The sequence below is a fragment of the Poecile atricapillus genome, chromosome 8 (assembly GCF_030490865.1).
Source record: "Poecile atricapillus isolate bPoeAtr1 chromosome 8, bPoeAtr1.hap1, whole genome shotgun sequence".
Lineage (NCBI taxonomy): Eukaryota > Metazoa > Chordata > Aves > Passeriformes > Paridae > Poecile > Poecile atricapillus.
The window spans coordinates 8,149,658-8,174,116 of record NC_081256.1 but is presented as its reverse complement, the minus strand read 5'-3'; the positions used below and the strand labels follow the sequence as shown (position 1 = coordinate 8,174,116).

The following is a 24,459-nucleotide window of genomic DNA, read 5'->3' as shown; positions in this document are numbered from 1 at the left end:
GCGAGGAGGCTCTGAGGGGATTTTGAGGGGGTCTCTGTGGGGAAAATCTGTGAGGAGGCTTTGAGGAGAGTGTGAGGGGAGGCTCTGAGGAGGGTCTGAGAGGATTTGAGGAGGCTGTCTAGCGATTTTAAGGGAGAGCCATGGGGACGCTTTGGGAGAAGGGGGTGTCTGAGGAGAGACTCTAAGGAGACCATAGAGGCTCTCTGGGGAGGCTTGGGGAGGCTTGGGGACCCAGAGGGCCGGGGGGGTGGCGCTGCGGGGGCGCCCCGGGGGCGGTTGCAAGGTCCCTCTCCTTCCCGTGCAGGCTGCTGCCTTCCTACCCCGGTTACCGTGGCAACCGCCCGGGCTCCCCCAGCCCCGCACAGCCGCCGCCGCTGCCTCCGGAGCTGCTGGGCAGCCGCTTGCCGCCACCGGCCATGGAGCTACTGGCCGCGGCCCTCAGCGCCGCCTGCGCCCTCGACCAGGACGGCTCGGCGGGACAGCCCGGCAGGTGAGGGGGGTGGTGAGGGCGGGAGGCGCGGGGCGCGGGCGGGTGTGGGGGCCGCTCTCCCGCCGCTGTCCCGCCGCTGCTCTGAGGGTGCCTCCGCCTCCCCGCAGGGACCCGTCCGCCACTGAGGAGACTCCCGCCGCCGGCACGGCCGAAGCACCGCCCGCACACCCCATGACGGCCGACTCCTGGAGGAACCTCATCGAGCATATCGGTAAGGAGCCGTGCCCGCCGCGGGATGTCCGGCCGCCGCTGCGCCCTCACACAACTTCGCCGCTTCTCCCGCTCCCCGCACCGACGGCGGCACAGCAGCCCCTAGAGGTGCCCCTCAGCCCAGCCGGACTGCACCTGCCGGCCCCCTGAACCCCCAAACCAAAGCTAAAGACAAGCGGTGCACAGATGGGGGGAGTCTAGGGCAGGGTAAGGGCTTGTGCTGCAGGAACCCAACTCCTTAGCCTTGCTGGTAACTCCCCTCACCGTTGGTGTAAAACATCATTATTATAGTTTTTTGAGATCTTTAGGGGCATCAGGTTTGCACATTGCCTGTCAGGGATTAATGCTATCGTGGAACAGCCTGACCCTTGTCTATAAATAACGGTTATTCTTGTGATTATGAAACAATCATTAAGGCTACCCCAAACTTCCTACTAAAATATGATTTTGCATACTCTGAAAGTCCTAAGACTAAAGTATTTTGTCACCTATCCTGTTGGACATTAGTTGTGTGCACCAGGTTCTGCATCTATTTACTGTAACGGCCACTGGCATAGCACTTTCAACATAGGAGTAAGTTATTTCATCCTTCATGGTTTCTAAAAAGGCAAAGTTGAGGTTATCTGGGTGGCTATGGAGGAGAGGATTGTTAAGCTTTTGTTCTTACGGTATTTTCTTTTATTTTTTAATCTTTATCTTTTGTGGGATGGGGGGAGGCCCTCCACAGCTTGTTTCTTGGTTTCCCACATCAGAATTGTGACATTCCTCAGAGGGATTTCATCAACAGCAAAGTTAAATCCCATCCTGAGGCAGGTTTCATGGTGGGAATAAAAAAGCTTTGTTTTTAAACACTCCTGCTCAGTTTCAGGAAATAGAATCAACATACTTGAATCTAGAGGGTGGGAATGTAGCACTTAGCATGGGAAAATCGAATAGATAACTTCATGAGCAGCAGTGCAAACCTCCCTGGCAGGAACAAGAAGGCTTATCAGGCTGTCTCTGTTGTTTGGTGTCAGGCTGTGGCATGCAAGGCTGATTCTTGGTACACCTGATGCCACTGGGACAGTATTGGAGAAGGAGGCTGGTGTGAAACCATCAGCCTGCCAGCATCTGTCAGACAAACCAGCTGAGTCTGGGGCCTCCTGGAGGAAAGTGGCAAACAATTTGCATGAGTGTTGCCAAATCTGTTACCTGCTTTTGGCTGTGTAGATACTAACCTACAAAGGGAGCTGTGTCAAAACACTGTCAGTTTACTCAGACTGTGCACCTCAGAGGTGAAATAAAAATACCAAAACGAGCAGGAGTTCAGAGCAACCCAGCTGCTATATTCACACATATTTTTATGTGCTGTATATCAGAGGGAAGCTGTGCAAAAGCTCTGCACACATCAGTGTAACTGCAAGTAGGTCTGTTGCACCTTTATGGAGGAGACTGGGTTTTGACAATATGAGGTGTTATGTTTATCCCCACCAGAAATGATACATCAAATGGCTCGAGCTCACTCACTCGCTCTCTTCCCTCCCTCGTGCTTCTGAGACATTTGTGGACTCTGTCTGAAACTGGAGCAGAGAATTTCAGAGAAAACCTCTCTGGGCCTCCTGGGATTTTATATAGCTTTCAATGCAATAACGTTTACTTTAACAGCGCTGCTAACTCTCTAAGGCGAGGATTTCCACAATTAGTAACTAGTTTTTCAATTCCCCTCCCAGGTTTTAAGACAGCTGGGAAGAGAGACTGTGACTGCAAAATTAAATGGAATAAACAAAAAGGGAAATGTCTGTTATGTACTATAAAAATTATGTAAACATGACTTAGGAAGAACAGTCAAACACTTAAGTCAACAGATAACACCAAAATCATGCTCTGACCACAGGGATAACTGTTAGGTCACGGTAGGGACAGCTGGGACATTAAGCAATGAAGGGAGCTTGTATAGGTCTCTGACTTTTTGTACTTGTTAACTTACTAAATGTAAACATTTACTAAATAATTACATAATCTGAGTCACATTCAGCTATTGATCTCAGCTTTTTTTCTACACATTCAGTTAGTTCCCAAATGTATTGTTCTCCTTTCAACATGTCAAAACCTTGTTCCTTCACCTTGCATCTGTCAACCCTCCTGTGCTGTGACAATCTTCTGTTCCATCTGGACAAGGTTTTGGCATAGCTTCCCTACCTCTCTCTTACCTATATAATTTCTCTACCCATTCTAACCTCTTTACCAACATTTGGGTAGACCCTTAGGACCCAGACAGCAGGGATATCTTTTATCCTTGCTAGCACAACCCTCATTTCTTCCTGTCCTTCTGCCTAAACCTGTCTTTTGTCTTACTTCTGTACCACCTTTCTGCTTTCTCCCCATGTTGCTGTCTGTGGTAGAGCTTCAGCTAGTCTCTCTTGCTGTCCTTTCCAATCGAGTTCTGCTGGTGGATGCTTTCCATCAGTCAGATCTTTCTATGTCTGTATTTGCTTTGCCTGCCACTAACAGCTCCGTAGCTCTTACCTGGTCAGTCAGGGAACGTGGAAACAAAACCAGCTTTAATTATCTGTGTTTTATTTCCTTAAAAGCAAGAGAGAAATAGTCTTGGGCATCTCTTAAAAAGGGCTGCTCTTCAGATCTGCACAAAGGGCCCTAAATCCCCCTTACACAAAGCATCCTCTGACTTGCAAGGCAGAGCTAGCAGCACAACATGGCTGTGTACCTGCAGTCAAACACCGTAAGTATAATTATCTCCAATTTGAGTAAAATAGATTACGCTTTAGTTTCCCAGCGTGTTTTCCCCTGAGCCAAACACTGCCTACGCTGCTGCAGGATGTTGCTTCCCAGCTTGTCCTGCTCTCTAAGGGGCGAAAAGAACCCAGAGCCCTCAAGCACAGGCTGACCATACAGATCAGTGCCACCAAAAGCAGCTCCAATTTAGCAGGCCCCCTGCTACATTCATGAAGGAGCCCTTCCACCCCGCTACATCCTCAGCATCCTCCCTGATGGTGAAAAGCAGCCTGAAATGCTTAGGAAAGCCATATAAACCTAGCTGACGCAGAGAGAAATTACATAAGTGGCAGCAGCATGCAAAACTTCAGGGGAAGTCTCCTCTGCTCAGTATCATGTAGGAAGCTAACAGAAGACTATATGGTTTCCTAGGCACAGCTACCCTTACTGCTATTTTAATCCGATGTCGAACATCTTTCCAGGAAGAACAGATAACAGGACACACTCGCAGACTGCAGTAATGCTGCGCTGTTCCTGCGCCTTTTCCCAGCATATTTCCTATATGATTTTAGCAGTGATTGGTACATAGCCTCATTAAAACTGGTCCAGAGATTTAATAGGCAGCAACATCTATGCTTCTGCCCACCTTAAACAAACTTTTAATCCCATTGTGTCTCACCTTATTACACACAGAATCTCAGATCAAATATCATGAGTACATGTGACCAGATAAATTTTAACCCCTAATGGTTCAGACAAAATTATTTAGCATGTCATTTTTAACATCAAAGGCTTTTCTTTTTATTCATTCATGTTACACTGCAATTCAAGTATAAACCAAGGGAGATAATGTAAATTGTGCTTCTTCAATTTCATTAAGGGAGGAAAGTGACTCAGTGTGCTCATGCTCTCCTGCCTTTACATGTCTTCTAAATTACATTTTATATTCAAGCAATTAAAATTCTGGGTCCTACAGATGGTTCAGAAAGAAAAATGGGACAGTTTGAAAGCCCTCAGAGAGACAAAGGATGTTCTAAAGATTGGCAGTGAATTTCAGGATTCCTGCCTTTTTCATGCTGTCAATTGATATCGGAGTGGGGGCAAATCCTGTGCAATTTCCTCTACTCCTGAAGTTAGTAGTTGAAACTTGGAAGACACCTGGTGTCATTGATGTGCTGCCACATGGTATGAACTCAGAGCTTGTTCTTTAGTGCTGTAGAGAATAGGTACTTTTGGATGTTAATTTTGTATCTTCAAGCATCATAGAAACTGAGAAAGGAAACAGCAGGGTATTAAGCAATGTGTCTAAGGCTAACCATGAAGTCCATACCAAAACAAACCTAGTAACTAAAAAAGTTACTAGGTTTTTTACTTAAAAAAGTAACTAAGCCAGTTGTCCCAAAACTTCACCTGTCCAATGCCAGTAACAGCAGCTCAGTGTTTCCTCATTAAAGATTTTTGTGGCCGTCAAATAGCTCCTTTTAAAGTAATTTCAGTGTGTGCAGTATTACTTTTCCAGACACATGCTTAAACATAGGTATCAACCTATATAGCTTGTAACATAGTAATATAACAGAGAAAATCAAGGTTTAAAAGGCATTTAAAGCCTGAAAAATTGCTTCTTTTATGTCCTCTGAATGATCATGGATTCATCTGACTGTATTACTAAATTTTTGTGAGAGCAGATTGTTAACAACACTTTAGATTTAGAAATGGCCTTCCATTTATAGTTTCCACTTCTGGCTGAAATAGGAATACCATAATTGGCTTTTCACTCTGCATGGAAGGGATATCTCTCACCTCTGCTGAGGTGAAGTAATGCAAACTAATTGTCTTTTCCACAATACTTTTCTACTATCTCATTCAGTTGTAACCTCTCAGACCTGTTATGTTCCTTCCTAGGGCTCTTGTACCAGGAATATCGAGATAAATCTACACGTGAGGAGATTGAAACCAGGCGATTGCAAGATTCACAGACAGACCCTGAGGAGACTTCACCCAGTGAGGAAACCCCATCTGAAGCAGAACCCACAAGTACAACTGAAAACAAAGCTCCACCACAAATCAATTTGCTGAGAAATTCCAACTCCAGGTTCAACTTATGGCAGGATCTTCCTGAGGTCCAGAACAGTGGTGTCCTCAGCATCCTCCAACCAGATGAGATCAAGCTGCAGGAGGTAATGGAGGAAGGCAGAATATTCCTTAACTGTGTTACCTGCTTAAAAAAATGGACAGTGAATTAGGCCAAATGATCAAGATTTAAAAACTAAAAGCTTCACAGCAGTCACAGACAAGTCTTGCCCTGTTGAGTACTTTCTGAGTTGCACTGGTTAGCACCCCACTCACTTTTTTTGTGAAACTGCAGATGTTGTTCTATATGCTATTGCTGCTGGATGTTTCTGTAGCAAAATGAACTTATTTCCCTTTTCTGGTTCAGTTTTAGGAGCAATTTACAAAGGAAGAGGGATATTTAAGAGATTTTTACAAAAGAGCTATTGGTTCCAGTGCACATTAATCCTTTTCTGAAGTTATTGTCAGGACACATAACTTTCCACCAGAAATCTTAGAAGAATTCAACCATTAACTGTAAGGTTTTGAATATGTTGACATTAATAGAAATAGAAGAGATGGAGATTGATAAACATCCTGATATTTAATTGTTGTTACTTGGAGTCTATTGCAAGCAGTAAAAAATAACGACAGGTATATTTGCATTTACCCATGCAGTGTGGTGACATCAGTATTTTAGAGCCATGAGCTATGACTTACAGGACTGCATCAGACAGTGAAAGGAGTGGGTGGGGGTAGCTCTCACAAGTGATGACAACATCAGTCACACCACAATTTACAACTGCTTGCTATTTTGGATATCATGGAGAGTGTGAGTGCTCTTTGTCACTGCACAGCACTGCATTCATAGCCAGCAGTGGGGAGGGCAAACCTTGTTTAGTGTGTGGTTTGCTTTGTGGTACAAGGAGGGGGCTTTCTAAGGCTCAATCCCACAAGTCCAACTGTACTCCTGTACCAGGATTGCTTCTGATGAGATGGTTGTGGCAGTGTATGTGTTTAGCCCTAGCTCACAGGGTTGTACCCAAAGTGCTGAAGAACAACTTAGGGTGCAAGCAGTCCCTCCTAAATTCACTTAGACTTCCATAATCCACACTGATGAACACCTTGTGCACACAGTGCCAGTCCTGGCTAGGGCTGTAACTTAACTGTCACACTGGAAAGGTTCATCTTGTGCACCCCAAAGGTATGATGGGAAAGGCTGTGTTATTCACACAGGGGACTGGTGTTTCTATATAGTAGTTTGGGCTGGCAAGCATAGGCTGTTAGTGTATCAGGGTTAGGGCTGAAGGTGAATGAAATTATTTGTTGTTTTTCCGTATTCTTCTGCACTGGTTATTCTGATTTGTTCTGTTTACCTGGCAAAACACAGTACTTCCAAGTGCCAGCATTATGAACACAATCTGGTATCTGAAAAAAATACAAGCTTTTATTTTTGCTTCAAAATGAAGAATCTTTTATGGAGAAATATTTTGCTTAAAATGTGCATTACAGATACCAAGCTTGTCATTTCTGATAAGTTACATTCATTACCTATATGTGTTTTTGGGAAAAAAATCTCTGTGCTGCTAAAACCCAATATTAAGCGTTCCAAATTTTCTTCTCTCTGTTAAAGTAAACAGAGAAATAAAGCAGTTGGAGAATGGGACAGTGCTGTCATAAAAAAGTACTATGCCTTCTCCACTGTTAGTTTATCAAACCTGAAATTTTCTTCCTGCTTGTTCTGGGATTAACACAGTAAGAGATTATAAAATTGCTCAAAGCCAGAAAGCTGTGAAATTGGCTGAACATGAACAGATAGAGTGGAGAATTTGCTTTGTGAGGAGAATCAAGGTCAGAAAACAAGGAGGCCTAGAGAAATCGCTGAAGCTATTGAAGAGATGATGTTGAATTCAGCCTTGCTATAAGCAAGCACTACTTGATTCTACAGTTCTGGAACTCTACTCGTGTTGGATGTGAACTGTGAGAGTGAGCTGTACATGAGGGCTTAATTTAGAGAATGTAAAATGTTCAGCTTCATAAATTGGAGAAGTTTTCCTGAAGTACAGGACAGCAGAAATTCTGGAGAAAAAATCTTAAGGACAAAATTGTATTTTCTGACCCATTTTATCTTCAAAGCTGTAGTAACCATAGGGAGCAGAAAAGCTTGCATATCTTCAGCCAGGAAAGGTGGAGCAAGAGTATTATTTTGGCCACTGGGAGAAATACTGGTACACAAATGGAAAGAAAGTTGAAGTTCGCACCCTGCTTCATAGCTGAGGAGGGGAACACCACTGTAACAGAGCAGGGCTTAAACAGTCAGAGAAAAAGTTGGTTATCTGAAATAATCTTCAAAGGGAAAGAGACTAGAACAAGAAAAGAAATCTGGTGTTCATTAGTGGCAATGATGGAATATTACTGAGCAGTTTATCAATGCAAGATTAATAAAAAAAATAACAAACAGGATTTTCACACGTCAAAACAAGAAACTTGACTGGAAAAGCAGTGGATGCTTGAAAAGTGTCATGGAAAGTGATTTTTTATTGTCCCCACTGGAACAAACAAGCCAGATATTTTCACTATTGATTTCATTATTTCTTTAGTATAGCCTACATTCTGGACCTGCCCTTGCAGGTCTGGCACCCTGCACTATGGCAAGCAGCCAAACATGCACAAATTCTACAGTCAGACTTGGCAGAAAAAAATTCCTGACTTGGAGTCTCTGGAAAGCTGCAATGCAAAATGATTGGAAGTGTCAATCTCCAGGATACCTGGAAGGGACAGGCTATTCGAACACATCCTTTATATCTTTTCCTATTTCCACTTCTCTAATTTATCAAATAAAAAGGTCCAGTTAAAGCTGTTAAAGTTACATTTAGTACTGAGCCAGAAATGCAGAAAGAGACATTCTCTCACAGGTTCACCCAGTGCCTGGGTAAAGCTTCTGAGAAAAGCTGAGCTGATACTCCTCTACTTTTCTCATTAGGAATCTGGCCTTGAAAAAAGATCCGGCATCCTCTTATTCCTTAAACACTATCTGTTCCACAATCACTAAGTTCATCTGTATTGACACCCTTTGCTCCGTCTTCCTTCTGGGGGCTGTGCAGGCATAACCTCCTCCTCTGGTTCAGGAAACCACTGTTGGACTTAAGTGCCCACTGGGAACATTTCCTAGGCTGCCAACCCTGCAAAGAGCTGAAATGTCACTTCAACTGCTATTTCAGCAGCTCTGGACTGAGTAACAGTCCCTCCTTGCTGTACCCATTCACCCAGATCTTGGGCTGTAGCACAGTGTCAGGGACACAACCCAGGTCTCTACCTTGAGTTCTTATGTGATGCACAGTGATATTTCCAGGAAAAGGCCAAAAACTGATCAGTGGAAAATTCCAAATAATTTCTTTAAAGAGAAAAAACGGACAACAACCAAGCCACAAGACAGGCCCCCAGCTAATTTAGAATATATTTTCCTATGTACACAAAAAACACTGCATGTAACTGTGGCTCAATCAGACCTCCTCAGCTTTAGCTGGGCCCCAGCAGGTGCTGAGAGCCAGCAGAGCTCAGGGACTGGCACCCACACTACCAGCTCCCTGGACCTCAGCAGGGTGCAACAGAGGAGCTGTGAGCACAAGGTAGCAGCTTTAGATTCAAGGGAACAAAACTTCCACTGAACTGCCAACTGTCTCTCAGTAATGGCAGCATGGGCCATTGGCCCCAAATCAAGGAACCCAAGATACCCCTTTATCAAGAGATGCCTGAAGGATCTAACAACTTTTCGTTGGGTTGAAGCTCTTGTGAGAATCTTCAGTTAATCTTACTTCAACTAATGGATTCAGTAGTTGTGTAAATAAATACCTTTTGTAACTACCTCTGAACAGAGACAACATCTACTTGCCCAGAGAATAAGGGATCTCTGAGTGGTAATAGTGGAATGTCCCTGCAGCAGTTGCAGTAGGTAGAAGATTTTATATCTACATCCCATTAAACTGATTTTTATCTCTGAACCAAACCATCAGTTTGTCTTTCTGCTTCCACAGACCACATCCTTGGCCTGAGGAAGCCAGACTTTGCTTTAGAGATTTCTCTTCTAACAGGATAAACAAAGACTGAAATTTGGAGATTATTTATTATTTCTGGTATTATTTCTGGTAGTAGTTAGGGACTACCGTGTCTTGTCTTGGTCCCTTGTGAACTAGGGCAGAAAAGTGTATGGCCAGGGCTGATCAGGGAGTCTCACTTGGACAGTGACAGCTGTATTTCCTCTAGGTCAGGGCTGATGGCTGTGGGAGGAAAACTTCCCCGCTGAACTCACTGTCTCCTGTAACATGTGGCAAATGCATTGTGGGCTTACTTCATGCGGCCTGGGCCTGCAGGGTGGGTGCAAGGTCAGTGGCTGAGCAGCACAGACTTAATGCCCGGTGTGCCTCTCTGTAGAAGGTAACTGCTGACTTCCTTCTTTGGGATTTTCCCCCAGGCCATGTTTGAGCTGGTTACTTCCGAAGCGTCGTATTACAAGAGTCTGAATCTGCTGGTGTCTCACTTCATGGAAAATGAACGTCTGAAAAAGATCTTGCACCAGTCTGAGGCACACATCCTCTTTTCCAACGTGCTGGATGTCATGGCTGTCAGTGAGCGGTAAGTTGGCTGCTGGATGGCACTGAAAACAGTAGCTTTAGGTAACTGCAGTTGTAGAGGGATGGAGGAGCTGACTTCTCTTGGGCATTGCCTGGGACAGATGGGTCACAATTAATATGGGTGCTGACTTTCTCATTTAGCTTCCTGTTAGACCTTGAGCAGCGGGTGGAAGAGAACATTGTGATCTCGGACGTGTGTGATATTGTCTACCAGCACACAGTTAATCACTTCTCTGTGTACATCACCTACGTCTCCAACCAGACCTATCAAGAGAGAGCCTACAAGCAGCTTCTGTGAGTTCTAGTGCTTATTGCTGGACTATTCTGCAAAATTGTACAAGCCACACAGATTTATGTGTAATTTTGGTATTTATGAGAAAGGGCTAGGTAGCACAGAAACAGGGTTTCCCACTTCGTGATTTCTCACTGCATCTATAAAAAGAAAATTAAAGGTTTTATTGTAAGGATGGGTTGATGCAGGTAACATGGCAAGTTAATTCAAAGACAGCATTTCTCAACTGTAGGAAATATTTATGGTGCATGCAGGGGCATGTGCTTGTGCAATGCACATATTTTTAAATTGCAAGTAGAGGCAAGCAATGGAAGGCCAAGAATATAATATAGATGTCTGATGAGAAGAATAGCCACTGTTTTTCCCAACCTTCTCAGCAAGGCATTTGACTTTCCTCAGTTTCATAACTATTCTTTTCCAGAACAACAGGATTTTCTTAAAAGGATTAAAAAATAAAAAAGCTATTTTCTTCACATTCTAGTGTTAAACACACAAACCTAGGCCTAAGGATATAATCCAAGATATTTTTGTAGTATTTTTCAAGTGTAGCAAGTGTTCTGGTCCAGTAGGAATTTTCTGATACCAGCTCAAAACAACGAGTGCCCTACAAGCTTGTCTTTGAGAGGAGGAGAATCAGTTTTTCTCTAGTTACAATGTCCTGGATTCTTTCAGGACAGCCTATTGCACATGCTGCAGTGTATTTTCTCCTGTAGCATCAGCTAGTTCAGGCGAGTGTAACAACATTTCATCCTTTCATTTCTCCGCTCTCTAACTTTTGAGGAAAAAAACCCAAACATGTAAGGGACCTTTATTGAGCTTGGCCTGCTGTTCTCTCCAAAAAGAGGGTACCACAGGGTTTCCTTCAGTCAGAGTTAAGGAATACAGTTGCCGAAAGAGTTTACCTACAGCCATTATCACTATTCACTTAGAAGCAAAGCAACAATAGGTTGGATTGCTTGAGCTTGAAAGGGACCTGTTGGAGATGAGGGATTCCTAAATGCAAATTCAGAGGGCAGCATTTTTGTCTGAAGGAATACATAAAGCAAATTGAAAAGAACAGACTCCCTTCCCCAGGCTCCCAGCTAGCACAGGAATTTTGCAACACCTGACTGAACTCAAAGCCTGAGGTGTGTCACAGTTTTCCCCATTTGACTGCTCCACTGCAGTTCCATTCTGCTGTGAGTCACACTGTCACACAGGTATCTGCTGCAGCAGGGAAGAGCACTGCCGATGGCTTCTTTCGAATGTTGTAATCTGTTACTGTGTAACACACAGTACAGACAGGTTTTGCACTGTTAGCAACCTCTTTGCATCCGTACTGTTTCCTCTAGCCAGGACTCCAGCAGCACAAGCCTTGCTCAGGTTTGCTCAGTCCGTGGCTGCCAGGAAGCTTTGCCTTCCTGTGGCGATCGGGACTGCTCTGCTCTGCACAGCTGTGTCTGTGGCCCAGCTGTGCCCTCATCTCCTGCAAACATCATTAGGGAAGGCCCAGGAATAGCCCCTGCCCTTCTCAGGCCAGATAATGATTTCCATCTTCTAGCTAAGCAGCAAGGAATATTCAAGCTTGAGCTACTTTGTGGCTTGTCTTGTTCTTATGACTGTGAATTTCACCTTATTACAGTGTTCCAACTGTGTAAAAATATATAATTATGCCTCTGACTCATTTACTTGGACACACACCCCATTCACATACACCTACACACACAGTGTATGCTGCTAAGATAGATATGAACACATGTGAGCACTGCCGTGGCTTGTACATTAGAAGTCTATTTTTTCCCTCCCCCAGAACTATAAATAGTTCTAGATTTAAACTAAAATACACCCAGAGGCATTCAGTCCCCTCCTTCCCTCTTGTCTCCTATTGGGAGAGGCCAGGCAGATGCTGTCTCTAGGACCAAGCTGCTTTTGGGTCACCAACTATATACCGGAGTCCCAGGCAGGGTAGCACTCAAAGCTCTCAGCCTCTGTGTCTCTCCTCTCAGCCAGGACAAACCAGCCTTTCGGGAAGTGATCTCACAGCTGGAGCTGGATCCCAAGTGCAAAGGCTTGTCCTTTTCTTCTTTCCTGATTCTGCCATTTCAAAGGATCACTCGACTCAAGCTGCTGGTGCAGGTAGTTTTGCTTTTCTCTCTCTCACAAATGACTTTGGGATCACTCCTGTAATTTTCCTCTCCAGCAGCTGTAAAGGGGCTTAGATACAGCTACAATCAAACCTAGAACTGGATGAAGCCTTTCCACAGTCAGGCACTCTCCACAACTATGGAAAAAGGATTTCAGTCAGAGTCCATCCCCAAATTAATGTTGAGTTTTCCAGATCGCATTTACTGAGTGAAAGAGTTGAGAAGGAGCTTTGTTGAGCTGCCAGAAGGTGTAGCAGCAGTCCATTAACTCAGCTGCCTGACAGTTAGGATGGTGACACACAGACACACAGAACAGCTGGATGACATAGGGATGCTACACCATGGTGGCTTGGACCAGTCAGCCATTTTCCTCCTGTGCTTTGCCATCTTATCTAAACACTGCTGGAGAACATGCTTCCAGGGATGAGGAAACAGCTCAGTTCCAAATGGTCTTATCCCATTTGGATTACCAATAACACTGTCTATTAGTGCCAGCTCTAGTTATTTATTAATTTATTTTTATGAAATAAGAATCTACCTGTTGTATTTCTCTTAGATATAAGGTCAGATGGGAACAGGTCTTAATGAGAAACAGGAACTAAGAGGTGAGAGTCACTGTATTGTGTCACCTTTGCTGTAGTTAGGCTGATGGCCAGAAGTAATCTGTAGGTTAGCAAAGACCTTTCTGTGCTCTCACATTGGGATCAGCATTAACACAGCATTTTCTCCCATGCAGAATATTTTGAAGAAAGTGGAAGAGAAATCTGACAGAGAATCCACTGCCCTGGATGCACATAAAGAACTGGAAACAGTAAGTTTGAATAAGTTAATGGAAGGCTATTAAGATTAAACCACCATGCTCATTTCACACACACATATCCCCCTGAAAAAATCACCTGTAGACTACATTCTATCCCGGAGCTGTTTCTTTGAATCCTGTCACTGTGTTTCAAGAGGGTTTTTTTCCCTAAAGTCTGAAAGATGGACTAGTCTACATGCACTTAGATGTCAGTGACAACAAATCCCTTGCTAACAATAGATGTAGGTTTCTGCCGTATGAAAAGTCAGAGAATGTTTTCCTTTAGAGTCTCCAAGAATGAAAAATGTTTTTGCAGACACCTGAAGGTGATGGATCCCACTGAGAGATGTGATTAGGTGCAGAGTACAACTGTGTCAGGTTTCCTCTTACACAGCACACTTCTTCCTCTGACCTAGAATAACAGCTACCTGATGAAGTACACAAGCCAGCTTTTAGCCCTGTTCCCTGAAGCTGGTAGGTAGGTGTGGTGTTCAGTTGTGCTAGGTACTGATGTGTACAAACCCCAGGAAGGCAGTGGGATGTTTCCCATCTGGACTGTTCCTGATATGGTTAGACAGGAGAATACCATGTCTGAATGGTCTAGACATAGCAGCTACATGGGCTGGGACTGTGTTTCAACCCTACTCCATCAGAAGCCTGGAACATCTCCTGACTCCTGCAGTTCAACACAAGTATTTGAAATTGAAAACTGTGCTAGAACATCAGCCTGAGGATGGGCCTGCAGTTTCTGACTGAAACACTAGAACAGAACAGGCTCTCGGATTTAACCTGACCCAGCCTAGGAAGTGTATGCTTGGAGATCACTAGGGATAAAGGCAGGGACTTTATCAATGAAGGCTGTTCTGTGTGGAGTGAGTATTTGCATAATCCCTCTTGACACATTTGGTAGCCAATTATTTTTCTATTGGTCAATAGTGTGAGGAAGGCTGCTCCTGTAGCATGCAGATGACTGTAGCTGCTGATGGAAAAATGCTGGGTTTGTATTCAGTTATCATTGACTCAGGTGATCAGTTTACTAATTCTGTTGCATGGTTAAACACTTACAAGTAAGTGTTTAAGCTTAGATACCTAATATCCAGCTAGGTACAGGAATCACAACAGAAACCATCTGATGCTTACTTTTGCTCTAGGCTTATTTTCTCTCTATTTGAGAGGCAAGAGCTGATCACAGGTTCAGTTACTGATGTTCTGGTAGATTTTTGACTAGCAGAAACAGAGCACAAAGTGGAACTTGCTCTCCAATGTAATTTTTCTACCTAGCCAGTTCTCAGGAGAGTTGCTCCTTATGAAACAGGCAGTGGCATCTAGGTTAAGGTCCCTGTAACAGCATAGTGCTTGCATGTTGGTTGTGGTTTTTCAGTTAAAAGTTTGTACTCAGAACACAACTGGGCTCTGTGTGATGAACAGCTCTTTCCCTAGGACATTTCATAGCCCTGGCATCTAGTGCTGCTTGGCAGAACTACAGCATTTGCATTTTTGAAAAGAAGTTTGGCTTCATTTTCTCCTTCAAGATGATACTGCACATATACTTCGTTTCAAGTATTGGGAACAGGGGAAATGAGATATATGGTGTACCAGGATCTGGAAAACAAGCAGTTCCTTTTGCTGTGCAACCAGAAGTACTGTTTCATACTGTCTGGTTCAGTAACACAATGTAGCCACCTAATATATCCTCTGACAATCAGCTTCCACCTGTAACACCTTCTGGGTATTTGGGAGCTTTTTGGTTGTTCAGGTTTTGGGTTTTTTCTCCCCTTCTCTTTTTCATGCACACACAGTGTTGATAGAAGAACTTGGCTTTGTCAATTCCTGTTTGCAGCAGAGCACTTATCTGATCACGGTCAGGCCTTTTCATGCTGCCCATCATCACTTATCTGCTTAAGGCCAGCAGGGACAATCCTTTGTGCTCTCTTTTCCCAGGTGGTGAAAGCATGCAATGAAGGTGTCCGGAAGATGAGCCGAACAGAGCAGATGATCAGCATCCAGAAGAAACTAGAATTCAAGATCAAGGTATAAGCACAGGCTGGACAGTTTTGGTTCACTGTCTGCACATTGCAGACAGCCAACAAAAAGGCCCCTCTGAAGGGGCTGCTCCACACAGCACCTCTGTGTGTGCTCAGTGCACACCTGCTGCAGAGGCTAGGGCAGCACCAAGGCCAGTGTGGTGTGCACATACACAGGTGGGACATGCTGGCATCAGCTCTCCTGTGCACTGTGCTCCTGCTCCAGCACTCAGGTCTGGCTCTTCCCTCATATCTCTCTTCAAAACACAGGCCAGCTTTCAGCTGTTATTTTACATACAAAATATGTTAAAGGTAGATGAAAGCTACAAAGCAAAACACTTTAAAACTAAAAAATACCCAAAGACTGTCCCACCATTTTAATTCTTTCCTGTACTTACGCATTGTGTACAGTCTCTAAATACCTGCTGCTGATCTGTTTCGGCTCCACTGAGGGAATTACTAAATCAATATTTAGGGTGTCTGATCAGATCTCAGGGGTGTCTGATCAGATCTCAGTTGATATATACCATGAAATTCCAGTGCTGAGTATAAAGTTGTCAGTTCTTTTCTTGAATGCTATAGAGGGGCTTCTCAGGTCTGTCTGCCTCACAACCTTTAAGGATCGTATTTAGCTTCCAAGCAATCTTTTTATGTCCCTGAACAACCAGAACAAAAAAATGTATTTTTATAGAGCACTTTACCAGTGTGTCAGGGCTAGACTGCAGTCCAGGACAGTAGTAGATTTGGGAAGCTACACGGTTGCCTTCACCTCTTGAAAAGCTGAGGCTGTAATGACAGCCAGGGGCTGGATCTCTGGAGAAGATCTGCCTTGGAAACTGGCACAGGTAGGGCTCATCTGGGGAGAATAGTGCAAGGAGCTGAAAAGAAAGATTGTGCCACCATGCATGTGATGAGCACTGGGAGTGAAGGTGGAAAGAGTGACAGTTATAGAGGTATTTTTCAATATTTCAGTCATTTGGAAGTGTAGTGTTCTTTTAGTACAAGATGTGCTTTGTTCTGGGCTTCTTGGTTTTAGCACAAGATGTGTTGAAACTCCAGCAGAAGTGCTGTGGTAGGTGCATGGACAGTATCACCTCCTGACTGGGACAGACCCAACCAGAGGAAACCTGCTTAACCTTGGGGTTTTTTTGTAGCCAAAATGCCAAATCCATGGTTTTAGAAAGTCAGTTTTACTAGTATTAGTATTTAGGAAAGTTCTGCCCAGGTGGTCTCTCAGAGAGAGATCAGGGCATAGGCTGTTGTTTTATTCCAGCATTTGGTGCTCTAGCATTCCTATCCTTAAATGTCAGTCCATCCTCAGGCCCCTGCTGTACTCTGTCCAACTTCTGTCACGTTGTGCTGGGCTGTGTAGATGGCAGCACACTGCCCTCTCCTTGCAGCTCTGCTTCGGCCTCTGCAGTGCAAGTTGTGGTGATGGGAGCTCACCACCTTTCCTTTTGCATCTCTTGATGCTTTCAGCATCATAACTACTTGAATCCTTGGGGTTCTGCCGCTCTCCTGAACTTTGCCATCTTTTCCTCCCTTCTAGTCTGTACCCATCATCTCTCACTCCCGCTGGCTGCTGAAGCAGGGGGAACTGCAGCAAATGAATGGTCCAAAGACATCACGAACGCTTCGCACCAAAAAACTCTTCAGAGAAATCTACCTGTTCCTTTTCAATGATCTGCTGGTGATTTGCCGGCAAATTCCTGGGTGAGTGCAAAATTCAGGTAGTACACAGGATATTTCATTAGTTCTATTGCCCCAGGTTTATCCAGCCTGTGATGCTGTGACGCCATCCTGTCCCTCAGGCACAGGGAGGGCATCCTGGCCTGACATGCACATCTCCCTCCAGCAGCCACCTTGCCTTTGAGCACAGCTGATTTTTCATGCGTGGCACAGCTCTCTCCAGCTGAAAATTCGTGGCCAATAGGAGTTAAACAGATCCCAGGGCAGATCTGCCAGCAGGGTGACTATGCATCCAGCAGTTCCTGCAGGGTGGCAATGAGTTACACTGGCTGGTGTGCTGACCCTGGAGACCTGTCTTTCTGTCAAGAAGTGATTTTTGACTTTTTGCTACCTAAAGAACAGCTCAGATTAGTCATTTAAAACTCTTAAAATAGCCATCTAGAAAGTTTGATGAGGAGGGAGGGGTATAAATTTCGGTCTGAGGCCAGTGGTTATATTTGACACGGTGTAACCTGCCTCAGGAGGAGGAGGATGTTGTGCTGAGGACTGTGTCTTGTGCAAGCAAATGCTGGTGAAATACGGCAGCAGAGAACAGCACGCTCTTTGTGGTGTGAATTAGACCCACTGGTAGGGAGCATCTTGCCCATCCAGTGTTCCTAATGAACATGTCGCCACAGTGTCTGTACACTGGGAAATGTTTTGCTTCTGTGGCAACTTGTATCCAGAAAACACAGAGGCACTTCATAAATAGGAATGAATTAAGCCTCACAATCCCCTTTGAGGGAGCGCCATCTGTGTTTTGGACGTGACGAGCCAAGACGGAGCAAGCAGCTTATTCCAGGCCATGAGGGATGCCCAGGGCAGAGCACAGAGAGGGTTCCTTGCTTTGCAGTGAGTTTTCATAGCCACACGCTCATCTCTTCTCACAGCAGGACATCTTTTTTCCTTTTGCCATGCAGCAGCTCTTGGTCTGTGTCCTCAGTACAGCTCTGGGTGGCTGAAGTCAGTCTCCTGCAATAACCACAGTTTTTCCTAATCTCCTCTCTAACCTCTCCCAGGGACAAGTATCAAGTGTTTGACTCTGCTCCCCGAGGGCTTCTTCGGGTAGAGGAGTTAGAAGATCAGGGGCAGAGTTTGGCCAATGTCTTCATCTTGAGGCTTCTAGAGAATGCAGACGACCGGGAGGCCAGCTACATGCTGAAGGCATCATCCCAGTGAGTACCAGTCACCCTGCCAGCACTCAGCAGTGCTCACTCCCTACATGCTGCCTTCATGGGCACCAGCTGTCCAGGCTTTCCAGGGATGGGCAGGGAGGGATCCCACTGCTGCAGCTGAGCTGGCCCTACCAACCTCTCTGCCCAGCATAACTACCCTGAGGCTACTGAAAGGCACGGGTCACATAGGCAGGTTTCTCTCTGGTAGGGTGTATTTGAGGCATCTGGGGATGGTGGACAGACAGGCAGTTCCTGTTCTGGGACAGAGAGGTCAGAAATCAGCCCAGGTGCCTGGCCCCAGCTGATTTTCAGCCTGCAGCATATTCAGAAAGTAAGACCAAGCAGGATACACACTGACACACTGCAATGGCTCCACTGACTCACAAGGATCATGGCCATGCCTGACCAGCCCTGTGGGGCAAAGTGTCTTCTGCTTGTGGGTGAAGGTGGGAGAAAAGGTTGCTTCCTCCATGTCTCCACAGCCAGTGCCAATCTTGTGCAGCCCTTCTGCTACTCAGGGCCTCCTTGTCTCCCTGGATACAGGTTTCCTGGCTCACTGATTTTTCACTTCAGGCTCCAAAAAGCTCAGGCTGAGCAAATGATCCAGCTGTGCTAGTACTGACCCGATTGTTTTGGACCACAGGGCACGGCTTTCTCACTGACCCAAGCATTACCAGGCCCACATTTTCTAGCCACCACCTAAACAGCTCCTAGAGACAATGCATATCCCCAAGTTGATGTTATCTGCTGTCAGTAGGCTGGTGTTCATCATCCATATTCCTAAATGAACACCAGCCCCAGGGTTGCACCCTACACCCCCGCCACCACTACAGCATCAGGACAACGAGCCCCCAGTACAGGGAGCAGCTGCACCTTCTCCCCAGACATATGGCTGCATCTCTGCTGCACTGAAAATAGAGATGTCAGTCACACTATGCAGGGCAAGCGCACGTGTGACGTCTGTGAGGCTTGGCTGTGCAGCAAACGATAAACCAGGCCAGGATTTGCTCAGCTCAGGGGACGCAGTCGCAGGTCCGTGCTCTGGAGCCTGTCCCATCTTCTAGGTGGCTACAGCAGGTATGTGATCCAGAACTTGGCTTGCCAGCAGGTCTTGAGCACTAAAATGTGACATATCATCTGCTGAAGGTTGCTGTTTCAGAGATACAGGAATGATGGAAGCAGTACTGGGCACAGACTGAAAAATTGAACTGTTAGAAGAGATAAATGGGTGCCAAACAGAGCTACAGCTCTTACATCAGGCAACAATGACCTGCTCAGTGGCAGCTTGCAGCTCATGCCCTGGATGGGCTCTGCCAGGAGCTGACACTTTATTTGAACACAACTGGATGAACTGATAGAACTGGAGTGTGGGTGAGCTCCTTGCAGGCTGAGAGGAGCTGGGCACTGTGGGTGGATCCATGGAGCTCCACAAGGATCTGTGGACAGGGCCACAAGCACGGCAAGACTCTGGGTTTGACCTCTACGTGTTAGAGTTCCTCTGTGCACAAGGCCTTCATCCCACACATCTTCATGTGGTGTGACCTGCAGGTGTTTCCACTGGTCCTTAGCACTGTTCTTCATACCTGAAGCATAAAGTATTCCCAACACTACAGATCAACCTGCCAGCACTTGTCCTGTACATCCCTTTTAGGCCCCTCTCCTCCCTGAAGACACTCCCATGGCTTTTCATGTGTGTCAAGCTCAGGCTTTAAAACCACCTGAGAAGGTAGAAGAATCTGGCTCTCTAGCAGCTAGAAGCACAGCTGGTCTTCCAGGCAGGAGCATGTGAAGGTGAACCGCCCCATTTCCTTGTGGGGCTGAGGGAAGCCTGAGGAGATCCAGGCCTGGGACTCTCCAGCATTTGTGAAATCTTCACCCTCCCAGCTGCAAGTCCAGGTTTTGCAGTGTGCTGTTCACATGGGTCTTGTTGCCAAGTAAGTGGTACCCTTGGTGTGCTGCAGTGCTCTTCTGCAAGGGAAGTAATCAGTTCTTCCCTTTAAACTGCTTCCTACACAGCAGTTGTGGGAATAAATGGTTCCTGTAACTGCGTATCTCACGGAAAAACTGCTCCTGTTGACCAGCCCAGCCAGGAGCTGCCTTTGCTTTCTACTTCTCAGAAAATACCAGGCCCCCCATCTTGCTGCTGGCTCTCAGCAGCAAGGCTAGCAGAGGGACTGTGCTGCCTGTGGGGGACAGCCAGAGCTGTGCAGCAGGGCCCAGAGCACTGTGTCACGTGTGACATCCTGAGTGGGGTGTGCAACAGTGGGGCTCAGCATTGCTACTGAACCCTGGACCCTGGAGGGGCAGGCAGGAAAAGTTTGGAAGGAGGAATATGAAGTCCAGAACTGGCTGGGCAGAATAACTAGGGCCCCTACAACCCTTTCATGCTTACAGCCTTGGTTTGTCTCCCTTATCCAGGAGTGAAATGAAGCGCTGGATGATTTCACTAGCCCCAAACCGGAGAACCAAATTTGTTTCATTTACATCCAGACTTGTTGGTAAGAGACCCAGCATGGGAGCTTTTCACCCCTACCACAGGGCACCCTATTCTGCCTGATCTCAGTGCAGCCACATATCTGGGACCTATGCCAAAGCTAAACCCTCTGCGTGGGCTCCTCTCCTTTTCCACTATCAAGCCCAGAGCTTGGTTGACATCTGGGCCTGGCCCTGACCTCAACCCCTCAAACCTGGGCTAGGCTGCACCAGCACTCTCCCTCCCATCCGGGCTGCTCATGGCTGGCACTGTGGTGGTGACATTGGGCTCCCTTCCCAAGAGTTGCTTCCTTGGTACCTGTGGCTGGGGCACTCCCTGGCTTCCCCAGAGGCCCTTAACAGATCAGAGGGACCATGTGCAGAGCTCATGAGGCTACAGCCACCCAAGCTGTGCTGTTCTTCAAGGGGGTCCATCCCAATCCACCTCTCACTCTCCCCCTGTTCCTTGGCAGACTGCCCACAGATCCAGTGTGTCCACCCGTACGTGGCCCAGCAGCCTGATGAGCTCTCCTTAGAACTGGCTGATGTCCTCAACATCCTGGACAAGACAGATGATGGTATGGGAACGGGATGGGGATGGGCTGGGAGTCCCTGTGGAAGGATGGGCTTTGCTGCAGGCAGGCAGCTGTGAGTCTCACCCTCCAGCCAGGGAGAGGCTCTGGCATCAGCATCACAGCCAGAGAAGGAAGTTACTGCCTTCTCCTAATTCCTTAAGTTGTGGCAACATTGGCACAGCCTCCCAGCACCAGCTGTGGGCCATGGTTAAGCTAGCACAGCCACCCCCGATAGGGGCAGCAGAGGGCACTTGGTGGCAGCAGTGCCTGCTGTGTCTGCTGACATCCCTTGAGCCAGTTGTCCTCACACAATGCTGCTCAGGTGAGCAGGCCTCCTGCCTGGATGGTCAGACTGCGTCTGCTCCAGCACAGGCCTCTGAGTAGCTTCCAGAAAGCTCTGCCAGCTCAAATGGCTCTTTACAGCACAACTGTCCCAGTGCAGGAGCAAGGGCCAGTCCTTCCCCACTTATGCCTGTCTCTGTCTGTGCTCAGGCTGGATATTTGGGGAACGTCTTCACGACCAGGAGAGGGGCTGGTTCCCCAGTTCTATGGGGGAGGAGATCCTGAACCCCAAAATCCGAGCCCAGAACCTGAAGGAGTGTTTCCGGGTGCACAAGTCAGATGACAGTCAGAGAAGGAAACTGGGCAGCAGAAATCGCCAATGACCACCAGCATCCCCAAGCTTCTGGAGTGCCTCAGAGAGGCAGAAGACAGAGGCTGCCTGCTGGGAGGAGGTGGCAGCTGTGGGACACTGTGGGGAACCTGGTACAGACGAGGCACACACACCCATGAACAAACAGACTGTTGTTCCTGGGCCCCCTGGCAGCACTGGTCCTTTCCTGGAGATCAGCGCTTTAAACTGTAAAATAACCCCTTTTCCAAGAGTTCTGTACAGCCCCAAAGAGCATGAGCTCAACAGACACTGCCCAGAGGCCACTGGGTGCTGGCCAGATGAGCCACATGTGCTGGCTGCTTGGGAAAGGCAATGGCCACAAACATCACTGAGCAATTAATATCACCCAGTTTAAGCACTAAAAGCTCATCACTACCTTCCAAGTCTGGAGTGCTCTGAACCCAGCATCTCACAGGTCAAGCAGTAGACTCAACTGTCTCAAGAGCTCATTGGCAACAGGCTGGGATAAGCCCCAGGAGCTCCACCACCCTAGTCGTGCTGTGAAGCCGCTAGGCTGATTCCCACAGGCAGACCTCAATCTGCTTCCAGTCAAATGCTCTCCAGTGCTCCACACCCAGCTCTTGTCCAGCAGCAGCCCAGCCTTGCCAGCCCTGACCCACGTCTCTGCCTGACAACCTCGAAGCGCATCTGGGCCCAGGACCATGGCTCATCAGCCCCCTCTTCCACAGCCCACCTCCTTCTGTAGGGCCACTGCAGAACCCCTGCATCATGGTCTTTCCTGGTTGATTGTGCTCTTGTGGTCTTTGCTACTCCCTGCTGCCAAGGCCAGAGCAGGGGTGGCTGTGCCAGCGCTGTCTCACACACCACACGAGCCATGGGAGCACCAACAGCCCCCCGTGCCACACAGCAGGTGAGTGACCTTACCTGGGAGCTGCTGTCCTGCGTGCTCTGGGAGGCCCAACAACCGCTGCCTGCATGCTTGTAACCCACCCCCATCAGCCTCCCTGTACAGGCTCACCGCCGTGTAAATATGCAAGTCCTGCGGCCAACAGAGCCAGCTCATCAACGCATGAAGCCCTGGGCACAGCACTGAGAGCAGCGTGGGGCACAGACCCACAGCAGCCACCCCTTGTTCAACAGTCCCACATGTGGCTGAGGGCCTCTCAGCCCTCAAGCTGGGCCCAGCATCCATTAGGAAAATCAATTATTTGGCACCTTCCTGTAACACAGCAAAGGATTGTCTTCCAGGCATTGTAGCCTGTGCTGATGTATGCTCTGGCCATGGCACGGTTGTGCTCAGAAAGGGGACACAGAGCAGCTGCCGATGGAGCCACGCAGTAGCCATGGGCATGGACAGAGGAGCACAGCCATGCCAGCCGGAACATGGGGAGAAAGCAGGATGCTTGGAAGGGAGGCTGCAGAACTGCTCTTTGGACACATGGAGTGTGCAGTGTGAGGCCCAAAACAGCTGAGATGAATTCCAGGGCTGTCCCCACTGAAACCACAGCCCTGGGACAGCCAGCCCAGAGCCAGCACCCAGGACCAAAGTTGTGGGAGCCACAGCACTGAAAGGGGACAGAAGGCATTCTTCACTCAGGCACAGATCAGTGCCACCATATTAAGCATGTGACAACAGCCAGCAAGGCTGTGCTGCCTTGGCCACCTGTGGGAAGTTCATACTAGCCAGCAATTCCCACTCACTGCCCAGCCTCAGAGCTGGGCCAGGAAGGACTTGCAGCCTCCAACCTGGTGCATTGGGCAGATTTAATGAGGACACCCCAAGCCAGGTCCCTCCAGCAGCACTCCACAGTGTGCTGAGACAACCAAACTTCCAGCTCAGGATCCAAACTTTGCAACAGCCACAAATTCACTAGTGCAAACCCCAGAGGAGCTCCAATTTAAATTACCTGAGAAATCGCCACATCTCACATCATCCAGCTTTGCAGCCCAGCAGCCAGCCCAGTCCAGCACAGGGCCTGCAGCCCCACATGCCTGCCTGGCATGTTTCTTGCAGCACAGAAATGCTCCCATCAGATGTTTCACCAGTTCCCCAGTGCTAGGATGCCAGTTCCTCATTGCACTGCTCCAGGGAGAACGGCTCAGTGCTGCTGTGCCCTGTTCCATCACTCACCACCAAGCCCTGGGATTGCTCCAGCCCCTCCTGCTCCATTGCAATTCCATAGGACTCCAGACCCCAGGCACAGGCTGTGCCATTTTCAAGCGCTGAATGGCATCCAGTGTTATTTCCTCAGACCCAGCCCTGCACGCCTCCATCTCAGTGGTCTCCAGTGTTGTACAGGGCCAGGCCTGGGGCCCACAAGTATGGGCTGAAGCCCCATAGCCCTTGCCAGGCTGCCTCAGCGAACTGAGGGGAACTTCTTGTTGTCTCGTTGTTCTGTGTGATAAAATGTAGCTGAGCAAGCCAGCGCCAAAACACTTGTGTGTCTCCTTCCTCCCCTGGACTGATCACTTGTCTCTTCCCCAGTACCCTCCCGTGCAACTGGCCCAAATGCAGTGGGTGAACATGAACAACCCTCCCCTAGGA

At 47.3% G+C, this 24,459-nt stretch overlaps 1 protein-coding gene across 5 annotated transcripts in view; it reads left to right on the top strand.

Annotated features, from left to right (window-relative positions):
• Nucleotides 1-24,348, top strand: part of NGEF (neuronal guanine nucleotide exchange factor) — a 47,285-nt gene extending 22,937 nt beyond the window's left edge. For all 5 annotated transcript variants that reach the window (XM_058844305.1, XM_058844306.1, XM_058844307.1 and 2 more), the window contains 13 exons: nucleotides 305-490; nucleotides 598-701; nucleotides 5,315-5,589; nucleotides 9,933-10,093; nucleotides 10,234-10,386; nucleotides 12,370-12,499; nucleotides 13,244-13,318; nucleotides 15,248-15,337; nucleotides 16,880-17,043; nucleotides 18,078-18,233; nucleotides 20,652-20,731; nucleotides 21,179-21,283; nucleotides 21,773-24,348. In XM_058844305.1, coding sequence (XP_058700288.1) covers nucleotides 305-490; nucleotides 598-701; nucleotides 5,315-5,589; nucleotides 9,933-10,093; nucleotides 10,234-10,386; nucleotides 12,370-12,499; nucleotides 13,244-13,318; nucleotides 15,248-15,337; nucleotides 16,880-17,043; nucleotides 18,078-18,233; nucleotides 20,652-20,731; nucleotides 21,179-21,283; nucleotides 21,773-21,945 — 1,852 coding nt within the window. In that variant the 3' untranslated portion in view covers nucleotides 21,946-24,348. The remainder of the gene's footprint in view (nucleotides 1-304; nucleotides 491-597; nucleotides 702-5,314; nucleotides 5,590-9,932; nucleotides 10,094-10,233; nucleotides 10,387-12,369; nucleotides 12,500-13,243; nucleotides 13,319-15,247; nucleotides 15,338-16,879; nucleotides 17,044-18,077; nucleotides 18,234-20,651; nucleotides 20,732-21,178; nucleotides 21,284-21,772) is intronic.
• The last annotated feature ends 111 nt before the right edge of the window (nucleotides 24,349-24,459 follow it).